Source organism: Procambarus clarkii, chromosome 57, assembly GCF_040958095.1.
Source record: "Procambarus clarkii isolate CNS0578487 chromosome 57, FALCON_Pclarkii_2.0, whole genome shotgun sequence".
Classification (NCBI taxonomy): domain Eukaryota; kingdom Metazoa; phylum Arthropoda; class Malacostraca; order Decapoda; family Cambaridae; genus Procambarus; species Procambarus clarkii.
In genome coordinates, this window is record NC_091206.1 from 9,690,033 (window position 1) to 9,717,425 (window position 27,393).

Genomic DNA, 27,393 nt, shown 5'->3' on the forward strand with positions numbered 1-27,393 from the left:
ATGTGTGTGTGTGTAAATATATTATTTTGAAATTGAAATAAGTTTATTGAGGTAAAATACACACAAAGGGATGAGGTAGCTCAAGCTATTCTCACCTCGTTCAATATATTATGTGTGTGTGTGTGTTCAGAAATAATATTAATAAAACAATTAACATCGTGTAGTGTATTCTATATATCAAAATATATTACTTTGAAACCCGTATCAGTCACTAAAAAAAAATTGGGCTACTCTTATTACAAATTCGCTACTTTTAGACCGTCAGCTCGCTACCTTTTAACAATTTGTATCTGGTAACCCTAGTTGCCTGCAGGTTACCGCAGGTGGAACTCCAGCTCCAGTACTCCCAAGAGGCAAGTTTTTATTTGTTTATTTTGCACCGAAGGGCGAGTTTATTGGTCAGCGCTATTCAATCTGTGAATGAACATACCGTCATAGCTGCATGTACAACACCCTCCCAATAGGAACAAAACTCTGCTGGGTTATCGTTTGTTGTTATCGTTTGTTGATTGAGGGGCGATGACGATCGAGGGATCGGATAGGGTGTTCATCCTGTCATTCGTTCCCAGATACAGCTGGGACTTGCTTAACTGTCAAAAGTGAACAACTTGTCGAACAAGAAGATTAACATTTGTCAACCCCTAAAGTTGCGTTATCTTTCAGGGGCAACGTAAGGAAATATTTTAAGAACAATATATTTGACAATTTTTTTTTTTTTTTTTAACCTAGAAGGGGTACCACCTCTGGTGCAAGTGTAGGGACCCATAGCCTCGGAGAAGAAAATAAAGAGCACTCAGAGAAGACCTTGTGGATTCTAACTGAACACTTTGATATTTTCTTCTCCTACTCTTCTCCATATTTTCTCCTCCTCCTTTGACAAATACTGTAGTATTTTCCTAACTCAATGTGGGATTTGTTCTACACATATTTGTAATGTTTCTGAGATGGGCACCGTGTCTTTTTGGTAGTGGTCAAGATGATGTCCATCGCTCGCCACAGATTCTGCAGCACCATTGTTCGACTGTTGTTTCCATCCCGAATATCCATGGGAATTTTTATCCAAGACGAATTCTCGCTATTAATGATTCCTGGGGCCACCACTCCTTCATCCATAATAATTGAGATTGACAGCTGCAAACACATTGCACCAGCATACATATTCTTTTATTTGGTCTTCTATCTTCCGTTCCTCAGTTACCTTGTCACTGTGATGTTGCGTGAGAATATCCCTAATCTGTAGAACAATCTTGGGAGTGAAATATTCAATATGGTCTCCTTCAATGCCCTCAGCAGCCAGCACATCTGCCAGTTCATTTCCATAGAACAGTCTTTGTGTAAATATAGAAGAGGTATATTAAGTTAGTTTTTAAAGCAGATTATATAATCAGGAGGAAGGAACCATCTGCCGAAACAGTTTACCACAGTGTTGAGTACCTCGGTTAACAGGCCAATCTCTCCTTTTAAAAATTCTACCCTTCCATATAACTACACCAAGGAGCCGAAGCTCAACCCCCCACAAGCGCAACTAGGTGAGTACATTTTTAGATTTATGGGCTGTGTTAGACCATGTTAGATATGATTACAGAAAGCTTAGGTTAGTTAGAGTATTTTTGGTTAGGAGTGAATTAGGTAGGGGGCAACTTGACCTGACACCTTTATGCACAATATAATAATAATAATTAATAATAATTTTATTAATAAAAATGCCTAGGACCTGATTACAGTGAGTTCATAGCTGACATTTATATTTGATATAAATCCACTAAATATACACAGCATTTTCGGTCCTTGTAGTACAGTCATGGGTCCCAGTAGTACAATCGGGTTTGTTCTCAACTCACAATCTGGAATTCTGGGTTTAAATCCCAGATTGGGACAGAAAAGGTTAATTGCAGTAATTCATTGTGTCCGGGGGACAGGCATCCAGTTCATACTTACAGTACATGCTAGGCTTATATCGAGGTTCCCCCCAAGGGTTGAATTACTGACCCTTCTCAAGATGCAACCCACAACAGTTGACTGACTCCTGGGTACCTGTTTACTGCTAGGTGGATAAGGGGATTAGGTGATAGGAAATGTGCCCAACCATTTCTATCCTGTCTGGGATTCGAACCTGGAATTCTTGATTTTGAGTCAAGAATGAACCCGACTGTACTACCCATAAGAGTTATAATTATAAACCCATGGTATAGCCTACCAGCTAGAGCCATAAATGCCAAAATGCTGTTAAATTTAAAAATCCAGCTTGGTAAAATCATCAGGATAAATGGGGAGGACCTTTGACAAGCTTCCAGCTTCTTGTCCTTTGTCAAGGCTAAGAGAGAGATAGTGGCTTTCCAGTAAATTCAGGTTTGAGCATTAGGTATATATGTATATATAATCTTGAAATGTCTGTGTTAATGTTTTACACATTGCTGCACCCTTCTCAAAGAGGTTACACTAGGTTACAGTCTGTGTACTGATGGTCAGGCCTTTCCCCTCCACCCATTCAGAGAAATTTATTTATTTATTTATTTATTTATTTATTTATTTATGCATATACAAGAATGTACATAAGGAATGTGAGGATACAAATATGGTAATTACAGTCTTGTAAAGCCACTAGCACGCGCAGCGTTTCGGGCAGGTCCTTAAGTAGTAATGTGCAAAATTTAGTATTATTGATTGTCTTGCTAGGACTAGTAGGACCTGAAAGGGACAGTTGGAAAAGTTCCCCATTTCACTGATGCTAAGTGTCAACTTTCTCTGACTGCATAAGATCCTAATCAGAGGTCAGTAGGATCTTGCTACCTTGTGGAAAACTTTGTAAGGTACTTTTCATGTATGTATACTGAAATAGGTTTTTATAATTTTTGATGGAGATGAATCTACAACTCTGAAATTGTCTAGTAACTCTTAAATAAGGGGCTTTTAAATGTTAATTGTTAAAAGAATTTTGGAGTATGTTGATGTTATTAATAGATTATTTCAGGAAGGAGTTTACACCAAAATCAAGAGAAACAGCTGACAGTTTGTGTAAACCACTCAACTGCACGTCTTGCTGGAGACATTAATAAAATGGATAGCAAGGAAAAAGACCATATTCTTAGCCTGAAAGGTATGTTCTCGACTTCATTTCAGCAGTATATTATTCAGGTACATGTTTATATATAATTATATACTGTACTGTACAGTATATGCATTTAATTATGTAAATGTATTGACTAATATATTGTTTAAATTGTGTTGAAATTTAAGCAAAGTATATTAATAGGAATTATTGTTTTCAAAAGTTTAAGGATACTTTAACAAAATTCTTGTTAACTCTTGTGAGAAAATACCTCTTGTTAAGAGGAAATGTTGTTTAGAGGATCCAGTCTTGTATTTAGTACCGAAGTGGACAGTTACTGGTTAAGATTAGGTAGGATGGAATCTAAAGTAGAATCTGAGGTATAGGTAAGTAGTTTAGATTAAAATGAAATAATTTTTATGGAGTCTTTTAAGACCATTAATGGTGGTGTCTTTACAACACAGTAGAGTATTTTGTTAACTAATGGTTAAATAAGATTGAGGCAAATACATTGGCAGGCACTGAGTCACCTAATAACAACTATAATGTTATTACAGTATGCTGATGACATGTTATGACTGAAGTTATTTACTGTGCTAAATTAAGATGTATTAGGCTTGGTAGTAAAAAGGCTTAATATATATATAACTTCATGGTCAGTAGGGTAATTATAGCATTGACTTCTGTTTCATCAACACACACATGATGGCATCCAATCCTACATCTAATCTTCAATATCCCATCACCCACTTCCACATGCCAACACACACAATTCCACATGTCAACACATTCTTACATGGGAACACACAGTTCCACATGCCAACATACTCTCACATGCCAACACTCACATGGTGACACCTGCTTCCATATGGTGATTCCTGCTCCAGTGATTAGATTTGGTCTATTATTTATAGGGATTATAATATTACTGTTATTATTATTATTATTATTATTATTATTATTATTATTATTATTATTATTATAATTATAATTATTATTTATTATTAATACTCTTAATGTCCATTTCCTTCAGTTATGAGACTGACTCGACCCTCACTATTTACGGGTCTTGCCATTGGCAGTGATGCTCGAGATTTGCCAGGTGATCATCTCAATGCAGATATTCGTGCTGATATAGCTATTCCTCAGGGACTTCCTAACACTGGGGTCGGGCACATGTTGCTGCTGCCTCAGAGCTTTGGGTAAGTAACTGTGATTAAAAGAGATGCCATATTTTGTAAACTAGGGTGTTTAGTTTTACTTTATCTTTATTAAACTCGCACTGTATCTTATGCTACCCATGTTCCCAATATTAGTACCTAAGACATATATCTTCACCAGTGTAATCACCTCTGTCAATTTATATTAGTTATTTGTTGATAGAAAATTTTGCTAAATGTACCTTTTCCTCTTACCTGACGTGAGTTCTGTTTGACCTGTTAGGGACCAGACCCAAAACCTGGCCCCCCCTCAAAGAGCATCATGTGTTGTCTGGTTGCGGCTCTCCGTCATTATTTGCGCGCCACGGCTTCGGTGGCTGAGGATGCACTTTGGGTTGACCCGGTTTCCCTTCTTCCCTGTTCCTGGGCTCGGGTTTCTCAGGTTGTCTGCAGGGTTAAGTCTACCCAGCCTGTGGTTTATCCCCATGCCCACGAAGTGCGTAAGTTTGCTGCTTTGGCTGCCGTCTTTGGCAACATGTCTTGGGTTGACATTCAGGTGCAGGGTTTTTGGAGGTTGAACAGGGTCCTGACTGCTTGCTACCTGGCGAATATTCCGGGGCCAGGTAGGGCTCTCCGGTAGGGCTGGGAGCGGGTCGGCCGAGCGGACAGCACACTGGACTTGTGATCCTGTGGTCCTGGGTTCGATCCCAGGCATCGGCGAGAAACAATGGGCAGAGTTTCTTTCACCCTATGCCCCTGTTACCTAGCAGTAAAATAGGTACCTGGGTGTTAGTCAGTTGTCATGGACTGCTTCCTGGGGATGGAGACCTGGTCGAGGACCGGGCTGCGGGGACACTAAAGCCCCAAAATCATCTCGAGATAACTCAAGATAGGGCCTGCGTTGCCTTGGGTCGGCGGTTGCAGTCAGTTCTCTTGACTTCGTGTTGAGGAGTGAGGACGAACTGCCTCCTGGGTAAGTCCCTGTTTTTCCTTATCTTTGGGTAGTTAGCTCCGGGGAGCCGACAGGGTTTCCCCAAGAAAACTGTTGAATGTAATAAAACCCCATTTTGTGGGTGAGTCCCGGAGGCTCCCCGGCATCCCTCCCTCCAGTCGGCGAAGTTTTTCGCACTTTTTTGACATCCAGCCTAAGAACTGCAGGTTGGGTCACGGCAGATTGGTCTGGGGCTCCCCCTTCCCCCTCCCGGGGAGGGGGGGGGGGGCGCAGACAGCGGTGCAGTGACATGATGACATCATGCTAGTTTGCTAATTTACGTTTGGGGAGTTCTGTCCACCTGTTCAGCTTCCAGTCCCAATACTTTTACCAGAATAGGGGTTTGTTTTAGGCGCCTACCTTTTTGGGTGCCTGCCCCAGTCGATGGCAGATATAGAATGCTCCCAACCACAGGGCGGGTCTCTATAGGCTATTGCTCCTCGTGCCTTTCTAGAGGGGGCCAGGTTCTGGCTCGTGGTCCCTGGTAGGCAAGAACTGCATGCATTGACTGATGCCAGAAAGATACGTATCCATTCAGCCTGGATAGCTCCGGGAAGCCTTTAATGGCGTTTCATTAGATTCAACGCTGGTTTTTTGTTTTTTGAATATAAAAAGTAATTATCATATATCACGCCCCAAGAAAGTGGGTCCAAGGGTCCCAAGAAAGTCAGTGGTAAGGTTCAGCCTAAGAAAATAGTTGAGTAGAGAATGTCCCTTCCTTATTAAGAAAATGTGTGAAGTATGGGAAGAACTGCAAAAGTTTTGTTGAAAAAACTTCCAGATAAAGCTGAAGCAGGCCGTTCCATTGAACTTTTAAATAACGATGTGATGTCTCACTACAGACAAGTGTTAAAATGTAGGGAAAAAAAAAGTGTCTTTAGACAGATTCTTAGTAAGATAAGCAAGCAGTGAGCCACAACCAGGTCCTAGTGGTATGCCTGCAAAATGTAGAGGGAAAGATGTACCCCAGAAAAGTCTCACTGCCTGATGTTATAATAGAAGGGGACTCCCCTTTCAAACAGTAGCACCTCTCCTCCCCCTCTTCTCACTGTTTTCCATATGCCAACAAGAGTCATCAATTAAAGTAAGCTATAACTTGTACATTCTATAGTACAAAATATGTGTGTATTATGTATGAAATGTATTTTGAAGTTAATATATTCGGAGTGTGGAACAGATTAATTCAATTTACACTATTTCTTATGGGAAAATTCATTTCGAGTTACGACCCATCTCTGGGAACGGATTAAATTCGTAAATGGAGGTACAACCATATTTGCAAATTCTTATCCTCATATATGTATTCTTGATTTAATTAGAAGGAATATTGTAGATAATGATGGTTAGTAAAGGTTTGAGGAAAGTAATAGGATCTAAATATTTTCTGATTTTCAGGAACATTTACCTTGGCGAAACCTTCTCTTGTTGTCTCTGTGTCCACAATGATGGGAATGATGCCATCCGAGAAGTTTCAATTAAGGTGATGGCTCGTTTTATGTTTGGGTTTTAGATGGTGTGATATTTTTGTTCCCATATATCATGTGTACTTTTTCTGGGGGGAACCTCTACGGCTTCCCAGAGCTTATCCAGGCTGATATACTAATGTCAGACTTTGGCATCAGTCATGTGTATGGAGTTCTGTGGGCCTACCGGGGACCATGAGCCAGAACCTGGCCCCCCCTTAGAGAGGCATGGGGAGCAATGGCCTATAGAAACCCCCGTGTGGTGAAAGCATTCTATGTCTGCCATCGACCAGGTCAGGCACCCAGAAAGGTAAGCGTCGCAAAACAAACCCGCCGCTCTCGCGATCGATGGGTTTGGATCCTGGGAGCCTTGCGTCAGCTGATGCGTAGCCGGCTTCCTCTATGGGTTTTTCGGGGTTCTGTGCTGTGGCGCCTCCCAGAGCCCTCGCTCAATGTGTTCACGGATGCCTCGTCTCTTGGCTAGGGTTTTGTGACAAGTGCTCACCAGGCCGGCCAGGGTCAGTGGGGTCTGTCTTTCCATCAAGCTCACAGCACGGAGTGGGAGTTTGCGGCAGTGTGGCATTCGCTTCAGAGGATTTGGGTCGCTTGAGGAGCAATGATCCGGCTCCATTTGGCCTGCTCCCCGGTGGTTCATTGCCTGAACCACAGGGGTTTGATGCGGTCCTTGGTTCTTTGGGGCTGGTCGCCTCAAGTGACTCGTCTGCTGAGTTCTCGGGATTTTGCTGTCCTGGCGGATGGCCTGTCTCGGTTCATTCCCCTTTCCACAGAATAGATGGTCGACGCCGACTCGTTCAGTTGGCTCTGCTGGACGTACGGGCGCTCAGAGGTGGACCTATTCACATCAGCATGGTCGAGGCGTCTTCTAGTTAATGTGGCACCCTTCCCAGACTGCGAGGCCATCGGGGTCGATGCCTTTCGGCTGGACTGGTCGAGGCGGAGTTACCTGTACCTCTTCCCTCCGGTCTGGTTGTTGCTCCGGATCCTGACTCGGTTGGAGACTTACCAAGGGAAAGTAGTCCTATTGGCTCCTTGGTGGCCAGCCCAGCCATGGTTTCAGGCACTGCTTGCCCAGTGTCCAAACCCGGAGGTTTTTTCCACGGCTTCTTCTCTTTCAGAAGATTGGCCTGGTCTGTTACGAGACTGGTTCGCTCTTCTCCTCGAGTCTTCACGTTTGGTATTTTTGGCTTGAGTTCATCACCATATGTATGGTGATCAGGTGGCTTCGTTGATGGTGTCCCACCTGCGGGCTTCGTCTTGGCGGCAGTATGAAGTTTCCTGGTGGTCCTTCCGTCCTTCCTTTCTTTTCGACTCTTCATCGTTGTACTTTGCTTTTGATTTGGGTGGTATTGTCATCTTATGTCTAATACTGTCCGCCGATCTTGGTGCCATTTTTGGGAACATGTCCTGGGCCGACATTCGGGCACGAGGTTTTTGGCGGTCGAACAGGGTCCTGGCTGCACACTACCTTGGGAATGTTCCTGGGCCTAGTCGGGCCTGTGTCGCTTTAGGTCGGTGGCTGCAGCCCGTCTCGACTTTGAGTTTAGGTGTGGAGCACCGACCACCTCCCGGGTGAGTCCCCTTCTTCCTTAGTCTTTGGTGAACTAGCTCCGGGGAGCTGTAGGGGCTCTCCCCAGAAAACCAGCGTTGAATGTAATGGAACGTCATTTTCTGGGTGAGTCCAGGAGGCTTCCCGGCAATCCTCCCTCCCTCCCTCCCTCCGGTCGGTGGTTTTTGCGCATTTTGATATCCAGCTTTGGAACTGAAGGTGTGGATCACCGGCGCGGGGGATCTGGGGCTGCTCCTGTTCCCTCCCCTTGGATGGTGAAGCTGCGCAGACATGCGGTGCGGCTCGTGTGACGTCATGCTTGTTTGCTCGTTTTCCCTTGAGGGAGTTCTGTCCACTTGCTTTGTTATTTTCGGTGGTTTCACCCGAATAGAGGTTTGTTTTGAGGCGCTTACCTTTCTGAGTGCCTGTCCCGGTCAATGGCAGATATAGAATGCTCCAAAATCACATGTGCTTTTGGCCATTGCTCCTCGTGCCTCTCTAAGGGGGCCAGGTTCTGTCTGTGGTTCCTGGTAGGCCTAGAACTCCACCCACATCGACTGATGCCAAAAGTTAGGACTATCCCTATCAGCCTGGATAGCTCCGGAAAGCCTCCGGAACTTGCCCAGAAAGTGGCGTTTCATTATATTCAACGCTGGTTTTATATGATATCTATTTATGTGAAACTTTTTAAAGTAAATGCTTGGCAACAAATACCACTACAGATAAATGCTATTTAAATAATCTAATATAATATTTATTGGCTGTCCATGATATGAGTATTATCAATTAAGGACAATTGATGTATAATATTTTGCAGGCTGTCTTACAAATGAGCAACCAACGGGTGCCATTGCTGGGTGAGGAAGACAATGAAATGCTACATCAGCTTGAAGGAAATGGCACCATCAATGAGGTTATTCAGCATGAAGTTAAGGATATTGGCACTCACATGTTAGTTTCATTTTTTATACAGACTTGCCTAGTTCTTTTTGTGTACTGCTATTCATTAAGTTGGACTTGTTATTTATTGTAAAAGTCATTACAATCTACTTGAAGTTTATATACAGTATTTACAAGAGGTCTGTTGATTTACAAAAACCTGCTCTAATGAACAGCCTTCCTAGTCCCAATTTTTGGGTCTAAATTTTTTTTCCTGGGAGTGCTCCTATTGGTGGTTCTTTGGTGCTTGTTGCCTGGCAAACTTTCTCCAGTTCAATCCATGCCATGCTCTCACAAGTCACAATAAGCCTTCCAAGGCACAAGGAGCAGGGGGATTGTGTCACCCTATCCAAGGTTTGGGTGATTTCACTACCAAGTGATCAAAATCACTTGAAGCAATTCTCACATTATAGTTTCATCTGTGCAGCACTGGGTAATGCACACCTTCCACTTTGAACCTCTACCTAACCCCCCTTAGTCATATGTCTGGAGTTCGCTGTTAAGCTCCTCTTTCCTCCTGCCCTTAAAGTCCCAGTTTTCAAATAAGTACTAGCCATTATGAACTGTTAGTGCTGTGGGGGGCATTTGCTTGTGTATTTATTATGCATTCTAATATATGCTTCTTAACCCTTGTGTTGCTCAGGGCTAATTAGCATTTGTCACCCACAGGCGCATACCAAAAAAAAATTTTTTTCTTCTAAACCTGTTAATTTGTGATCTCTGATCATGGGAAAAGTAATAAAAAATAGTAAGTGGCATATATTGCCTGCTATAGGGTGGGGAAGTCTGGCAAAAAACAGGCGCTGACTCAGCGTGAGTCCCAGACAGTCTGTTGCTCCCAGCTGTCAGGCAGGAGTGGCCACAAAGAGATAATTGCCTAATTATTTCAATGTCTCTGATTGATTTCTTGTAGTTTTTTGCTGTAATATTATTCAATAGTGTGTAGTGTGATATATTTATATAATAAAATGAGTGAATCATCGCTGAACTCAAAAATATGGTGTGCATATTGTTGATTCAATTATGTTCATCAAACAGTGAACAAATACTTTGTCGGTTATTACACTATATACACAGGTTATATATAAGTATCTGCATGTTTTGTTCACCATAACGAACCACTAAGTTGGTATTATGAGTCAAAAAGCAACGAGGAGTGACCGCCACACACCAGCCAGCCACTCGCTGCCACTCACTCCCTCAACTCACCTGACTTACCCACATTCTCCCACAATACTGTTTTTGCTTTTATTCACTATATACAGACATTATATATAAGTATCTACATGCTTTGCTCACCATAACTGTACAACTAAGTTGATATAGTTAGTTCAGGCACTAAGAGACGTCGTTGCACACAGTCAGCTGGCGGCTGCTTCCCTCACACATTCAAGGTCAGACGCACTAAAATATCACCCCAATACTGTTTGTGGTGTTATTACCCTATATACAGATGTTATATATAAGTATCTACATGTTTTGTTCACCATAACTGTTCAACTAAGCTGGTATAATGCCAAAAGAGCATAGTGGCCACCCCTACCAACATGACAAATCATGCAGATGTTGCCACACCTATCACCAAAATGGCTTCTTCCCCACACTCCTTTTGCTGTTATTACACTGTATATACACGTTATATATAAATATCTACATTCATGTCCACCATAATGAACCACTAAGTTGGTATATACGGTATTAGAAAAACAAAAATTTTTGAATAATTTTTTTTATGTGCACCATAGGATTGTCATATTAAGCTAACATGCAGTACATGGTTTAAAGGATTGGGTGTAGATTGAAAAAATATATCATTGGTAATAAAGATTTTCTCTTTATTTGTCCTACAATTATTGCTTTAATTTTTGTTAAGCATCTGTAACCAAATTTGTTATAACTTGTGTATAATAATTGATGTTTTACATATTTTTTTTTTTAGCTTGGTTTGTGCTGTAAGTTATTTGTCAGCTTCTGGAGATCGACTTAACTTTCGCAAATTCTTCAAGTTCCAAGTCATGAAGCCTCTGGATGTAAAGACCAAGTTCTATAATGCAGAGGTATGGGAGTTTCTTTTATGCTTAGAAATTTGTTAATTTAGATTGCTTTATTTGAGGCATTTTATTAAAAACTCTATGAATTTTAAAGCTGAAGGGATTTCTTAATGGCTAAAAAGTTGAAAGTCTTTTAATTATTTTAATTACGGTACAACATTTTTTTATTTTGCTTCTAAAATCTATAGCAGATTAATCGTTGAAGAAATTGACCTTAATCTGTCGGTTACTATTCGTTTTGTCATATTTTCAGTATAAAATTTTAAACTTTTGTATATTTTTGTAATATTTAGGTGTTTCTAGTAGCAGGTAGTTCATATATCTGACAAATCTGGATGCACTTATTATTTTTAGTCATTTCTAATCCAAGTTCAAGAGTTCTGCATTTTCATTTCACATCTGAAGACACATTACCATTCTTAACCCTTGGACAGTGGCTATGGAGAAATGGTCATACCCATCTATGTACAAAAAATACTGTATAAAAACTTCAACAAATCATTTTTCAGTATAGAATTATTAATGTATATACAAAATGTAAGAAAAACACGAAAATGGGTGAATGTTTATCGTTTCATTGGGTGAAGGGAAATTGGTGAATTTCCTGTCATTTCCTTCCCTGTAAGAAAGTAGGTAGGTAGAAAGAAGGTAGGAAGGTAGTTGAAAGAAGGTAGGAATTTCCTACCCTGGCTTTGCGCCCTGGAGATTCCACTCCAGAATGATAACCAGAGCGCAACTCCATAGTCTCCCAAGACTGATGGATGCCGACTACTACTACTGTGTGAAGGCACTGGAAAGGTGCGTGATGGCTGTGTCTGGCACCTGTCAACACCCGGTGCTCAACTTTGCTGACACATTTGTGTTATCCTCGGATGTGTGTCTGACTGTTATCACTTGTTTCTCTTTATTTACATCCATAGAGAGCTATTATATCCATAGTTGTATTTTACATGTAAAACCCAGACAATAATTGCTTAAATTGTCATATGATGATAACCTCATTCTTCTAGTAACATTTATGACAACTGCATTTCCCTAGCACACGTAACCACTTGATTTTTTTCATTTTTTTTTCACACGCAACTATTACATTTTTTCATGTAATGAAGGTAAACCTCATTTCAACCCCATAGACCTATTATATCCTTATTTGCTTCATACATGTAAAACCCAGACAATGATTGTTTAAATCGTCATATGACAATAACCGCATTACCTTGTGAATCAACATATGACGATGACTGCTGCCTGAGGGTTAAGGAATGGGTTCTGCATCAGCAATACAGTACTTCAGATATGTCATATTTATGGATACAGTATATCTGTAAAATATAGGCAAACAACCAAGTCATACATTTTGGACTGCTTATGTATGTGAATAGCCACAATTTTAAGTACTTGCATATATTTACTTAAAATACTATATCTAGTGGACATATAACTTGTAAAATATTTACCTATTTCATATAATGAGCTTTTCTTGTTGTGTCTGGCAGTGAGGTGTTGTTCTTCATTGCTTCACCAGGAAGACGGTCCCATGATATATTACTTTGAGAGAAGTTACACTTGTTGTATATTCTGCAAAATCACCTGACAAGCTTGAAGTTATGGCATCTTATTTATATGTTTTTGCTTATCTTGAAGAAATTATCATGGTTTAAATATGATATCCAAAGATATGCAGTAAAGAGACGTGCAGAGTGGTAAATGGATATTCTAATGATAAGCTTGTGGAAAACTGGTTAATGGAAGATACAGTGGTACCTCAGCTTACGAGCGCCCCTGGTTACGAGTTTTTCGGGTTACAAGCAGGATTTGCTTGGAAAATTTGTATTGGGATACGAGGGTGTTAATACGCGTACGGGCTGACCTAGCATGTGGTGGCACGGCGATCGCCGCTCAGTTTACCAGTGCCTCTCGCCCAGTGACTATCCCGTCTGAATTCTTCACAAGGATTTACCGTTTCTTTTTAGATTTTTTGCTATTTGAGCATAAAATTTGTTGTATATCTCGCCATGGTCACAAGAAAGCCAGTGGTAAGGTTCAACCTAAGAAAATAGTTGAGAGTAGAGGATGTCCCTTCCTCATTAAGAAAATGTGTGAAGTATGGGAAGAACTGCAAAGTTTTTGTTGATAAAACTCACCCAGATAAAGCTATAGCAGGCCATTGCAATGACCTTTTAAATGACAATGTGATGTCTTACCACAGATAAGTGTTAAAATGTAGAGAAAAACAAGTGCCTTTAGACAGATTCTTAGTAAGACAAGCAAGTCCTAGTGGTATGCAGGCAAAACGTGCCAGAGAGTGCACACCAGTGAAGTCCTCACTGCCTGATATTATAATGGAAGGGGACTTCCCTTCCAAACAGTAACACCTCTTCTCCTCCCTCCTCCTCACCATCTTCCATATGCCATCAGCAGTCATCAGCAAGGGTAAGTAATAACTTGAACATACTTTTGTAGTGTAGATTTCAATGAATTAGGTATAAAATTTAGTTTGAAGTAAGGTTTTTGGGTAGTCAGGAACTGATTAATTCATTTCCCATTATTTCTCATGGGGAAATTAGCTTCAGTTTACAAGTTTTCAGGTTACAAGATGTCTCCAGAAACAGATTAAACTCTTAAACCGAGGTACCCCTGTACAGAGTACTTAAAGAGAATACTGTACAGTACTGTACCTTGAAAATCTTCTGAGCTGATTAGTGGAAGAGCTGCTAATGTGACCATTTGTTTACAGGAATTTTCTATCACTATATTGCTCCCTTTGTTTTCTGGTCTGGTGCCCCTTAATCCCATGGAAGTGGGAGTTGGTGTAATGATGATGATGATACATGTTTATGGCTTGTTCAGTGTCTTACAACAGTTTGATGAGACTATACTGTCTTTCCATGTTTGAATTTTGTAGTGCTTTGGCCTTCAATCCATCCTGTTATTCAATGCAACTTTGCTCTGGGATGACTTTTGAAGCTCCTGAGATAGTTCCCATCTACCAGGTCACATCAGCTATGGAGTTCTTTAGGCCTACCGGGGACCAGAGCCAGAACCTGCCCCCCTCCCTCACAGAGGTGCAGGGGGTGGTTACATTTTGACACCTCGCCGGAAAAGGCATCCAGAAAGTCAGCATGTCAAAAAAAATGGACCAGAGCCAGAACCTGGCTCTGGTCCCCATTGGCCTAAGAACTCCACAGCTGATGCTACCTGGTAGATGGGAACCATCTTGGTGTATAGCTTTTGGGAGCCACCAGGGCTTACTCAGAAAGTGACGTTTCATGACATTCAATACTATTTTTTCCATTACATTCCTCTTTTGATTGATCTGATTATTTTGGTGGTTTAATTCATAAATGTTGTTTGTTACAGTAGGTCGTCGGATGAGCCAATTTATTTATAATGTATGGAAGTACTTAAAATGTGGTGCTTGAAGTTATATTGTCCACAAGAAATTATATAAAGGAGCTATACAATAGCCAATAATTATGCAGTCCAGTAGATCTATAAAATGTTAGTACAGTAGTCAGAATTAGTCAGGGTTTATACTGTACTTCAGACCCATTGTATTATAAGTGTTTGAAGGCTTTGGTAGCTTTGCATATTTGGCCAAAACAGAGTAGTACTGTTAGCTAGCATGAAAGCTTATGCTTTAAAATTCTGATAGGCTGCTTATGCTGAAAAGTGACTTATTACATTTGCTTTTGATTATTCCAATTCTATTTAATGAGTGAATCACAATACAATTGTTCTTAATTTATATTCAATTGTTTGTCAGTAAAATGTGATTGACTTCACAACTACAGTTGAACCTCAATTCAATGAACCTCGTTTTGGTGAATCTTTCGTTGCATCGAATGCTTTCCAGGCTGAAATTATTCACCTGATTCAACGAATAAAATTTTCATAGAACTAATGTAATGCTACATATCATGCAGCCATTATAAGGCACAGTTGAAGCCTTTGGAAAACTATTGAGGATATTTAAAACCAAACTCTATAGTTCATTTTCATTTACACGGTTTCCAGTTACACGGTTTTCAGTTTTCATTCACTGAAATATTTACTTAAATTTACCTGAGGGCTACCATCTCACTAGTGGCCTTGATGAGGACAGGAGGCTTGTGGCATGTTAAAGGTCCCCATGGGAATTGGGAATGAAGCATGATAAATATGGTGGGCAAGATTAAATGCTTTTACAAACAGGTTCTCTTGATACAGTAGTTGCCCTTCATGTCATACATAGGTCGAAATTAAACGTTTTGCTCAATGAAATTGACCCATAAAGAGCATGGGAAATATTAGGGTATGAATGTTATCTCTTAATGTGGTTCCAATCACATTTTTAAAGATTTTTGTAGAAGGATGCAACATTAGAAGAAAGAGTCTAAGAGTTCTTGGGAAAGCCATTGAGCATATTTAAAACCAAATTATGTGGTTCATTTTCATTTCCAGTTGCAGCAGTTTTTTATTCATTAAAATATGGGCTCTTCTACCTTTGAAAAGGAAGTTTCAAGGTTAGGGTATGGAAAATGTGCTAGATGTGATGAAATCTGTATACTGTATAGGCAGGTTCATTTAGTAGTTGTACTTCATATGATTGGTTGAAATTAAAATTTGCTCAGTGAAATTAACCCTAGAGTGTGGGAAATATTTGGGAATGAATTGTAGCACTCTTAAATATGGCTCCAATTGCATTTTTAATGATTTTTGTAGATGTAAGTAACAGTAAAAGAGCTATAACTGAAGCAAATGCATTTTTCTTGTCTTTAACAAAAAAGTGCATATCACAAGTGCCTCCAGAAGGTATCTCTGGTTGAAACGAATGCCTCGCTCCAATGAATCAGAGATGGTCCCATGTAGTTTGCTGAATTGAGGTTGCACTGTATTCCAGTCTCATTAGTTCATGGCATGTCAAAGCCTAAGTTCACATTAATCTGACATTGTTATATATCTGCTAGTCATAACATCTGAATAACTAATAGTGGAAAGATTAACTGGTGTCTTGTAGAACAATTTAGCATTATACACTGTTTATGAACATGAAGATGGTGTAGAAAGACAATGCGAGTAAATTACTCGTCATCAGTCTTCAGAGTCCAAACAGTGGTTCCCTGTAGCTAGCCACAGTGAGATAGCTCCACACATGTCACATCAGCCCCTACGAATCCTGACTTGTGGACTATCCTCTATATTCTTGTGGGTTTTGCATGGCATATGCTGGCCATATCCAGGAGCTCAAGTAGTGAGTTGTGGGCTCTGTCCACCACTTGCTACTCATGTGTTCTTTGGTGGTGCCTCTTTGTGCCACTGGATTTTTGCCTGATCTGGTCCTGTTCCTGGATGTGGGCATGTGGCTGCTCAGCGGGTAGCTTTTTTTTTTGCTTTCTAAAACCAAGGCTGCAGGGGTTTAGGAGGTTGATGAACCAATTTAGCCTTTTGAGACTGAACTGGTTCATCCTTTGCCTCATGTTCTGGATGATCACTTTATCCCAGGTTTCCCTCATTGGAGACGCTCCTGAATATCCCTGACCCTCTGGAACGCTTATTGGCATGTCCCTATACATTCGAGGTTCAGGAACTAGAGGATGCATCCTGTGCTATGTCCGGCGGTGGCTCTCCTCCATTACCTTTGTACTACCAATTCTGCTCTAGTGCATGATTTGTTTCAAGTCTCATATTTTTCAGGTCATCTGTAGTATTATTCAGTCTAGCCAGCCTGTAGTCTTCCCTCGTGCACATGATCTTCAGAAATATGCCACTCTCAAGGCTGTGTTGGCTAATATGGCCTTTGGTGATATTTGGGCCTAAGGATTTTGGGAGTTTAACAAGGTTCTGGTGGCTCGGTATTCGGTGAATGTTTCCAGGCCTCGGTGTCCTTGTGTTGCCTTGGGTCGTGTCTCTCATCTGAGGGTTTTTCTTTGTCCAGACTCCTGCAGTTTCCCCTTCCCCCCCATAGTAAGTTTCAATGTGTTCTTCCTTCTTTTTGTCTAGTTAGCTTCAGGAAGCCACAAGGGGCTCCCCCTCAGAAAACCGGCATTGAATGTAATGAAACGCCTATTTCTGGGTGAGCCTCGGTGGTTTCTCTATTCCCCTCTTCCTTCCAGTAGACTGGTGGGTCTTGTTTGTGCATCTGCTCCAATCCCTTGAGGGGGATAAGACTCTTCTATGGTGGGGTGAACAAGCTCATTGTAATTTTGAAAGATTCAATAATTTTTTTTTTTACACAGTTGGGAACATTCATTGGCAGGTTGCGAGGCTTTGGTTTCTTTTGAACCCAGCAGTGGTTTTTGATTTGCTGACTTTCTAGATGCCATTCCTGGTGAGATGGTGAAATGTCACCACTCCCTGTGCATCTGTGAGGGGGAGGGGGGGCCAGGTTCTGGCACTGGTCCCTGGTAGGCCTAAGAATTCCTTGGCTGATGTGACCTGGTAGATTGGACCCATTGTTACAGGAAGCCACTGGGGGCTCTCCCAGATATAGGCATTTCATTACACCCAACGCTGTTTTTTTAACTTGCACAACTAATAAATGATGCCTCTGTGAAATAGTTTGTTGGCTTTCTAAACTAATATATTGTTTCTTTATTTAAGGGGCACTTAGACATTAAAATTATTTTTGGTATTCAGTTAGTTTCTGAAGCAGCTAATAAAGTTTTTGTTATGTCTGTGTTAAAAATGTTAGATATCTTTGTATTTACTGTAGAAACTTAGACTACTTGTGACTTGTTAAATTGTGTATCTTCCAATGTCTACCTTAAGAGACTGAAGTATTCTATGTTACTTCATTTTTTTTAGATTTTATCCTGTAACTCTTACAAGTCCTATATTGCTGTAGATACTTCTAGTTGTAGTAATCTTTAGTTTTAGCAAATAGTATCCATTAGCAGTTTGGATATTCCATTGAATTTAATTCCCAATAACTCTTCATGATAATATGACAGTTGCCAATTAACTTTTTCTGAGCTCTTCACATTCAGTTGCCCCCATAGGTAAGATCCACTGAATCCTTTGGACAGGGGATTGTGACAATCTGGTGGGTGACATTTTCAGCACTGGTGCCACATGGAGCTTATCAAATGGTCCCTTCAAGGGCATAAAAATGATAAAGGAGGTGTGTGTGTGTGTTCGTTACCTGCAAGTGTAGTCTGATCTCTTGGCATTCAAGTATTTTCACTAACTTTTCTCCTGATGTAATATTATTTGTGAGTTGAAGCCATGTTGTGCTGTACGAGTAGTAGAGGTACACAAAACAAAGATAAGAGGAACTTCTTCTTCGTGGATGATAATGCCATTATTAGAAAAGCATGATCATGGCAAGCAGATGGCAAAGGAAAATGGCATTTGTACTACTGGTGTTTCCTGATAATAAAAGCAAAGGAAGCAGCTCATATAGTTTGTGAATAAAATAAAGGGCAGTGGTAGAATGAATAAGGGCAGTGTAATCAAATAAAAACATTGAAACTATCTAAGCATGAGGATTTAGTTGCTGCTGCTGCTTACCAATGATTTATGCAGCATTGTAGCCTGGAGTGAACATTTGATCTCCGAGTGACTGGCATTACCCATGGCCATTGAGGACTTCACAACCAATTTAGGGTGATTGCACAAGTTTAAGTTGGCATGATGTAGTGCTAGAAATATATTTTGCAGTCTCTGTATAATTATTATTTATTGGTACACAAAACAATTATTTTTAAATTATATGTGCAAATATGCATAAACATTTACTTACGACTTCATATAAGAACAGTTCAGAAAATTTGGTAATAGTTTAAAAAAGCAGAAGTATTTGGAAATCCAGATTTTAATGCAAATCCATATTAAGTATGGAATAATATAATTCATATTTTGGAGGTACCAGTGTATAATTATCTAAAAAACTTAAAGCTCATTTCACCCCTTAATTTATTTCTAAAATACAGGTACTGTGTAATTAGTGGCTTAATGAAATCTACAAATACTGTGTCTGCTTATCAACCACTATAATCTGAGTCTCGGTACTTTTTAAATAAATTATTATTGTCATTACTGTAACCTCTGCTGCTTGGGATTTGCTTGACATTAAATATAGTGTGGCAGCCTCATTATAGATAATGTGGCAACCATTTAAATTATCCCCCAAGCTATTCCACATTCTAAGAAATTATATTCTTAGCATTTCATAGTTCCAAATATTCCGCATAACCACTAGTGACATCTGCAATCATATTCCCTAACCATTAATAACGTAATAACTTTTATGACCTTAATAACCTTGCAGGGACAGTTCAAAAAGTTCCATGTGATGCCAATGGAGAGAGTGTTGCCTGCCAGACATAGAATCTTGTCCAGAGTACACACAGGTCTTTTCTTGGGAGGGTAGGTGGGGGGAAGGGCAACTGAATGGCTCGTGTTCAGAAGGTGCTTTTCATGTTTACTTAAAGCCATATTTATCCAGAGTAGTAGTGTTGTGGTCAAGTGAATTTGATTAAAATTTAAGGATAATTTTTTCTTTTCAAGTTGGCACACAGCAAGAGCCAGGTGTGCTATTTTTCCCAACATATCTAACTTGAGCATGTTTTTGCATGGTCATATTGCTTGCTTCTGCATGATTACCTGCTGCTCTGCACACTTGCATACAGGATTTTGTTGTAAGTATGAATTTTTTCTTCAGATTTTTGTTTTGTACTTGGCAATTAAATGTTGGACTATAATCTTTTCAGTTACAGTATTCTCGAACCTGCAGAAGTCTCTTAAATTCTAGTATGACACATGAAATACTTCATTTATTGTAGTATATAATATTAATGCATTATAGAATATTCCTTCTCATTTTCTCGTACTGTATTTTGTATTTGTTAGTTGAATGATTAGAATATATTACTGCACTGTACATTCTGTATATTTCTTTCTAAACTATTGGTTTGTAATTTTAAGACTAATATTGCCTTAGTAATTTGTGTGTATTAGGAATGGCATACAGTACCTTCATACATACATACATACATACATAGGCGCCTGGTGGCTGAGTGGACAGCGCTCGGCATTCATAGTCCTAGGGACCAGGAATCAATCCCCCGGCAATGGTGGAAACAAATGGGCAGAGTTTCTTTCACCCTGATGCACCCGTTACCTAGCAGTAAATAGGTACCTGGTAGACAGCTGCTATGGGCTGCTTCCTGTGTGTGGGGAGGGGGGGGATTTAATTGATTTACGGTTGAGAGGCGGGCCGAAAGAACCAGAACTCGACCCCCGCAAGCACAACTAGATGAATACATACCGTACATACATTGTGACGGTAACGCGTTGGTGTTCGGCTGTTCAAAGCTAGGGGTATGGCCTCGTCACATAGAAACAAAAAAAAATAGAAAATCTGGAACTTCGTCTGTGGTAAGGTAAGGAGAAGACACACAAAACACAAGTAAATTTTAACAATGAAATTTTAATTACGTTAAAGAAAGCAAAACATGAATAAAAATGGACATACAAATTCGTATAATAAAATCAATCAATCAAAATAATAAGAATAATCAAATGGCAAAATGAAAAGTTACGTTAAGACAAGTGAGCAAATAACAAGTTTATGGCAAACAAAGGAAATAGGTGCCGGAATATTGGCTTCAAGCTATCACTTCTCTTAGTACACGTAAGCCTGGGGCTTAGTCTACCAACGAGACGTGTTAACTTGTCGAAAGCACGGGATATTCTGAAGACTGAGGTCGTGGCGGCCCCAGACATCAAGTAGTATGGTGGGTGGAGTGCATTTGCAGCTGGACCCCGCAGCCAATCAGCGGCGAGCAGGCGACAAGACAGGTAGTTTGGCGGTTTGAGGTGGAGCAGGTGTTCCTGGCTGCATACGTTTTGCTCTCTGGCAAACCTTGGAGATGTTGTTGTCGTTGTTGGACATTTCTTCCATAGTAGTTTTATATATTTGTAGCGACGTATTTTTGGAGGGAAGAGCAGGCTCAATCTCTTGAAGGAGATTATCGTCACAACATACATACATCTGGGGAGGGATTCCGGTAGTACACTCGGGTTCATTCTTGACGCACAATCGGGAATTCTGGGTTTGAATCACAGGCGGAACAGAAATGGTTGGGCATATTTCCTTTCACCTGATGCTTCTGTTCACCTAGTAGCAAGTAGGTACTCAGGAGTTAGTCAGCTTGTTGTGGGGGTGCTTCCTGGGCAGGGTCAGTAATTTGACCCTGGGAGGAGGGATGGGACCTTGATAAATGCCTAACGTTTATGAATTCACTCTGGCTTCCTGTCCCTTGACCCAGTAAATTATACATACATTTATACATAACTGTATGTATGTATGTATGTACATACAGTTATACATACATACGAAAGGGTGAGGGAACTGCACCTCACGTCGCTGGAAGACAGAAGAGCTTGGGGAGACATGATCACCATATACAAGATTCTCGGGGAAATTGACAGGGTAGACAAGGATGGATTATTTAACACAGGTCGTACACGCACAAGGGGACACAGGTGGAAGCCGAGTACTCAAATGAGCCACAGAGACATTAGAAAGAACTTTTTCAGGTCAGAGTTAGTAAATGGAATGCACTAGGCAGTGATGTGATGGAGGCTGACTCCATACACAGTTTTAAATGTAGATATGATGGAGCCTAGTAGGCTCAGGAATCTGTACATCTGGTGATTGATGGTTGAGAGGTGGGACCAAAGAGCCAGAGCTCGACCCCCGCAAGCACAACTAGGTGACTACATACATATATACATACATGTGTTGGCAGGAGCCCATAAACTACAGGCCAGTGTCCTTAACTTTTATACCATGCAAGGTGATGGAGATTATGAGAAAAAAGATGGTAGCACATTTGGAGAGAAGAAACTTTGTAACACACCACCAGCATGGTTTCAAGGATGGCAAATCATGTCTAATAGGTTCAATAGATTTCTATGACCAAGCATTAAGCAAGAAGAGAAGGACAGAGTAGCGTGATGTATCACACTATTGTGATTTCTGTGTGTACATTCCTCTCAATGCTTGCCGATGATGCTACAGTTGTGAGCAGGATTAAGACAGAGGAGGACTGCAAGAGGTTACAAGATGATCCTGACAGACTGAAGGAATGGTCCAGTAAATAGCTTCTAGAGTTTAACTTGAGCAAGTGCAAAGTGATACAAGGTATTATAAGTCAACTTGCATATCATTAACGTTTGAGGGCCACAGGGCTAATAACATTGCAAACTACAACCTGGTAAACTGCTTCGACTGGCAGGCAAAACCAGGTGAGGGTAGATGATGGTTTGGGGCCCTCGGTGAATCACGACTTGTCTATCTATGCATGCGAAGATTGGACCCAGCAGACTGCACAGATAAAACCACCAGAATGTTTCAAAGGACAGGAAGGCAGACCCAGCAAAGCTTTGTGGAGCACAACTTGGGAGCAGTAAGACATGTAGGACACTGCTGGCCATTCACTACTTCCTAACCTATCTCCTGCCGTCTCTACTTGTCTTGCTGCTGGACTCAAATAGGCCAGGGCAAGAGTGTGAGGCTGATATGTGCAACTCTCCCTCACTTTAATCAAAGTCCAGTGCAAGTCATAACTTCAACTCATATATTGGAGTCATGGTCATCTTCGACAACAAAGGATGAACATCATTATGATGCATAGCATGTCTCCCCTTGCTGAAGCTTTTCCTTTGATTCTTTTTCTTGTCTCCTAAACATTTATTTAATTAATAACATATGTTACATATTGTGTAACATATAGATCACAGGTATGGATCATAATTTATAGTAGTTACAGTAACCTTAATACATAAAAACTAGTGAAATTTTTTATTATGTGTAGAATATTTACATAATTGCTTAGTAAACTGTCCCTCTCAGGTCCTGTTCTGCATTTCTGATACCAGTAATATTCATAAATAACCCATTCTTGTTTACATGAAATAATAATGCATAGGCTCATTTTTACTCTTCTCCCAGTCAGATGAGGTTTACCTTGAAGCTGGAGTCCAAAACATCACATCTGGGCCACTCTGCTTAGAAAAAGTGGAGCTTGAACCTTCACCATTCTTTTCAGGTATGTTACTGCCATACAGATTCTACTTTTTCAGAACAAGATCTGTCTGATATAAAGCTATGGTCTGTGAAGTCTCTCTCTTGCAGGTCATTATGTTCCCTTAAACTACAGTATGTATCTTAAAATATTATATTTTAAGTACTGAAGTGTCTTCTGTTGTACCTTTTTGTGTTTATTATTTTCTCACAATTATAACATTTATTGTAGTAACTTCAGGATTATTAATTAGATTGTAATTCTAATCTGTAATTCTTTGTGCCATTAAAAATATTTTTGAGCTTTTTTACAGGATCATTATCTTGGAATTACTGCAGAATGCAGTTCCCAATAGGTGCTCTTGGGTGTTCACATACCTGGTGTGTGTTTTCCGAGACTTGGTCTTTTCCAACTTGTAGCATTAGGGAGCTGCTGAGTAGCCCACCAGAATGAAGGGTTTTATTGTATTCAAAACTGCATTTTTGTATTATTACTTAAAGATACAAATGTATATTTCAGTTACACCTATGAATAAGATTTCTCAAGAATCGAATATGTTGGTGTTTGGAAGAATGAATGTCGTCAACCCCCATGACACCAGACAGTACTTGTATTGCCTCAAACCCAGACCAGAGGCTCGCAGCAATCCAGCAGCTCTTCGACAAGCCACAGCAATAGGAAAACTAGACATTGTATGGCGAACAAACATGGGCGATCGTGGTCGACTTCAAACCAGCCAACTTCAGAGAATGGTTTAAAAATTCTGTTTATCATGGTATATTGTTAATGAACTAAGGAAAACCTAATATAAAATATTTAGTTTTTAGTTACAAGTTTTATTTGTATGTACACTTTTATGTACATTTCTATGAACAGTACTATAATGTTATGTAAAAGTTCAGTATCCCTGTACAGTAATAATTGATTTGTGATATTTTAAATATTATTCATATTTTAGGCACCACAGTATGGAGATGTACGAGTGACAGTTGAACGAATTCCCAGTGTGGTTCGTTTGGAAGAACAATTTGAAGTTGGATTATCTATCTCTAATATATGGTAAGACAGTTATGGTGGGTGTTTTATTAAATCATAAACAAGTTTTACCGAAGTCAATTTAAATAGTTAAAATTATTTATATAAATGTTGATGTGATGGGTATTAACTAAAGTGTGTGTGTGCAATTGCAGGATGAGTGGTGGTCTCATGGTGGTCAATCTTGTGTGTGTATTCATCTAATTGTGCTTGCCAGGGTTGTGCTTTGGCTCTGTGGTCTTGCCTCTCAGCATTTAATCAACTGGTGTGCAGGTTCTCAAGTCCATTGGGCTTTGTCATATCTACATTTGAAGCTATGTAGAGGCTGCCACCATTTCACTTCTTAGTGAATTCCATTTTCATTAATTTTTGTAATTACTGTAGGTTCATTTTTACACTTCTCACAGTTAGATGAGGTTTACCTTGAAGCTGGAGTCCAAAACATCACATCTGGGCCACCAGATGTGACCTATATGGTGGCCATCCAGATTGGATGGATGTATTTAAATGTGATTTTGAGTTTGCAAATGCAGTAGAGGCTCCTCTCCTTAAGCTTTTTGTATGTTATAGCACCTTGAGGTGGATTGAGCTCTCGATTGAACTTCCTGCCCCATATGACTACAGTTACTCGGAGCCTCTTGAATAGTCTGTACTCAAGTCAAGTGCATAAGGGTAGAGTAGCTACTGACATGAGGCTCAAAAAAGGATGATTTTATTTTAAAAATGTGCTCAAAAGCATGTTTTGTCTTTTGTCTGAATAAAAACATATTTGATGCATAAAATAGAAGAAAATAACAGTCAAAGTGCAACAAAAGTTCTTTAGTAATGCAGGAAGTTGTAGAAGTAATCAAACTGAGTGAGACTCCACTGTATATTTGCTATAAAATATATATTACACTCAGATTGATTATACAAGGTATATTAATGCTTCTTTTGTTTTTTTTTCTCACCAGTGAGCGGATTCTAGAACTACACCTTGAGTTTCTGGGAGGTGGTGGAGGTTCAGAATGGAGTGGAGTCAGCAGTTGCAGTCTACCACCTCTTCAGCCTGGACAGTCTACTGATCTCTCACTCACTTTACTACCACTGCAAACTGGTTTGCAGGTTAGTGTTATAAAATAGTACATTAATTCATCTTTTAACCAATGATATATGATAACTAATGGGATATTTTAACAACTTATTGAGTGGGTAATGTTTGAGTATGGGTTTTATGCCATGGTACTTAAGCAAATGTTTTTGTAACTGAAACACTCAAAGTTAGGAGAGGTGAGAGACCTTGTGTTTTCCAGCTTGGCTGCTGAGAAGCAAACAGGTCGTGTACATCAGGTAATTTAGGGATGTTTCGTGTTGTATAGACATTATTTCGTCTCTCATCTCTGGATTTATAGACAAAATTAAAAATATCCTTTTAACATATTGACTTAAATGACATTATTTTTAGACAAAGCTTCTTCTAGCAGCACATTGAAGAGAAAATGTGTTGACAATTATAAAGGAAATAAGAAATTGATAAAGTTGAGTGTAACATCTTTAGGGCTGTTGTATAAGTCTTACCTATCCTCGTCTGTGAATTGCAGGTGAACTTTTGTACCAATACAGTAAAAGCAGAAATATTGAAGGCTATTGTTAAAACAGTGTTAGCAAATACTTACAGAATTACAGTATTGTAAAATGGATTATTTGCTAGCCAAATAATAATACAAATAATATTGCCTACTACTAATGGTTGCCTACTATTACTACTGCTATAATAATACTAATAATTTATTTATAATTTTTTAAAGAGGATCTTATTAAAATGATTACCATACATAGGAGGTATTTTTTTTTTATAAAGTCAGCAAAGTTCTGGCCTAATTCTCAATAGGTCCCCAAAGCATGTCACAAACACAAATAGTACATTGTTGATATGACTGGCTCCTAGTGACTATCCTTACCTGCCAGGGCAAATGCTATGTCAAACCATCTTTGAATCATCTTCCCATCTTCAAACCATGGGAATTAGAGAGTGACTGATCACTGAGGTTAACTGCTCACAAAATAAGCTAGTAGAGGATTCCAAACACTCAACCTCCCTCCAAGTAATGTTTGGCATGTTATGGAGGCTGGATTGCTGGTACTTTTCATTCTAATTTCTCTGATGGGTTTGTACTGGTTGTAAGTTTTATTGATGGACATCTCACAAGTAACAGAAGTTTCTCTAAGATGCAGTTGTTGACTGAGGAAAATATTCTGCTTGATTCAGTATTCAGAGTGTATTCACAGTTTCAAGACTGAAAAGTTTGAGTGGTGAGGGAGAAAGGCACTTCACTTTAAGCCCCATACCAGGTTCCCAAAGCCTGGTGCACAGTTATGTGGTGATGTGTACCACTAATGTACTGGTGAGATGTACCATTAGCAGTACACAACACCACATAGCCATGCACCAGGGGGCATAGCTAGAGAACCTGGAATGGGGCTTAAGTGAAGCCCCTTGCTCTGTCACCACTCATTCTTTTCACAGAGTCTTGAAACTCTGAATGCTTATCCTAGCAGTATAGGAGCTTTGTGATGTGTTCTACTCTTTAGGAATAAGACGTGCCCTACAACTCCTAAGTACATCAGATTGGACAACCTCCAAACCTCAACTAGCACAAAGCCAAAGTGCTGCTGCCAGAGGATTTGCGCATCCACTTAGCTGCCAGGTTTTAATATCTGTAAATGGCATTGGAGATCATCCAGCAGTATGGTCAATTGCATGACTAGATGGATTATGGGATAATTTGCCAGGAATGTATGATAGGATTGGATTCCTAGTGTTTCGATTCTGATTATTGAAGTGACTATGAATCTGAAGGGGGTAGTTTTGAATTTTACTCTTGCAGCAATGTAGTCAAAACAGGAATTCATACCCAAGTTACTCTGCAGTGTAACATATTGCAATGTCTGTTGGTTAACACTGTCAGGTGTGCCTCTTGCATTGCCAGTGATAAATATTTTGAAGTGTGGTCCTTGGAAGGTTAGGTTCCTGTTTTGCATCAAGTTGTAGAGCTGTCTGCCTTTGTGGTCTGTTCCAGCTGAGTGGTAATTGGAAAAAGGGCTGGGTGGTGGGCATTAAAGTCACCAGCTATGATAGTTGGCT

The 27,393-nt window shown here is 39.9% G+C and overlaps 1 protein-coding gene across 6 annotated transcripts in view; it reads left to right on the plus strand.

The window, feature by feature from the left end:
- The first annotated feature begins 198 nt into the window (after positions 1-198).
- Positions 199-27,393, plus strand: part of LOC123745076 (trafficking protein particle complex subunit 13) — a 28,877-nt gene continuing 1,682 nt past the window's right edge. Inside the window, exons 1-11 of one of the 6 annotated variants that reach the window (XM_069306244.1) lie at positions 307-353; positions 1,389-1,529; positions 2,972-3,097; positions 4,083-4,251; positions 6,596-6,680; positions 9,048-9,181; positions 11,109-11,226; positions 23,162-23,258; positions 23,754-23,986; positions 24,193-24,293; positions 25,223-25,373. In XM_069306244.1, coding sequence (XP_069162345.1) covers positions 3,058-3,097; positions 4,083-4,251; positions 6,596-6,680; positions 9,048-9,181; positions 11,109-11,226; positions 23,162-23,258; positions 23,754-23,986; positions 24,193-24,293; positions 25,223-25,373 — 1,128 coding nt within the window. In that variant the 5' untranslated portion in view covers positions 307-353; positions 1,389-1,529; positions 2,972-3,057. Of the gene's footprint in view, positions 358-480; positions 671-1,388; positions 1,530-2,971; positions 3,098-4,082; positions 4,252-6,595; positions 6,681-9,047; positions 9,182-11,108; positions 11,227-23,161; positions 23,259-23,753; positions 23,987-24,192; positions 24,294-25,222; positions 25,374-27,393 lie in introns of those variants that run through there. The other 5 variants (XM_069306243.1, XM_069306246.1, XM_069306242.1 and 2 more) reach the window with 5 other exon arrangements.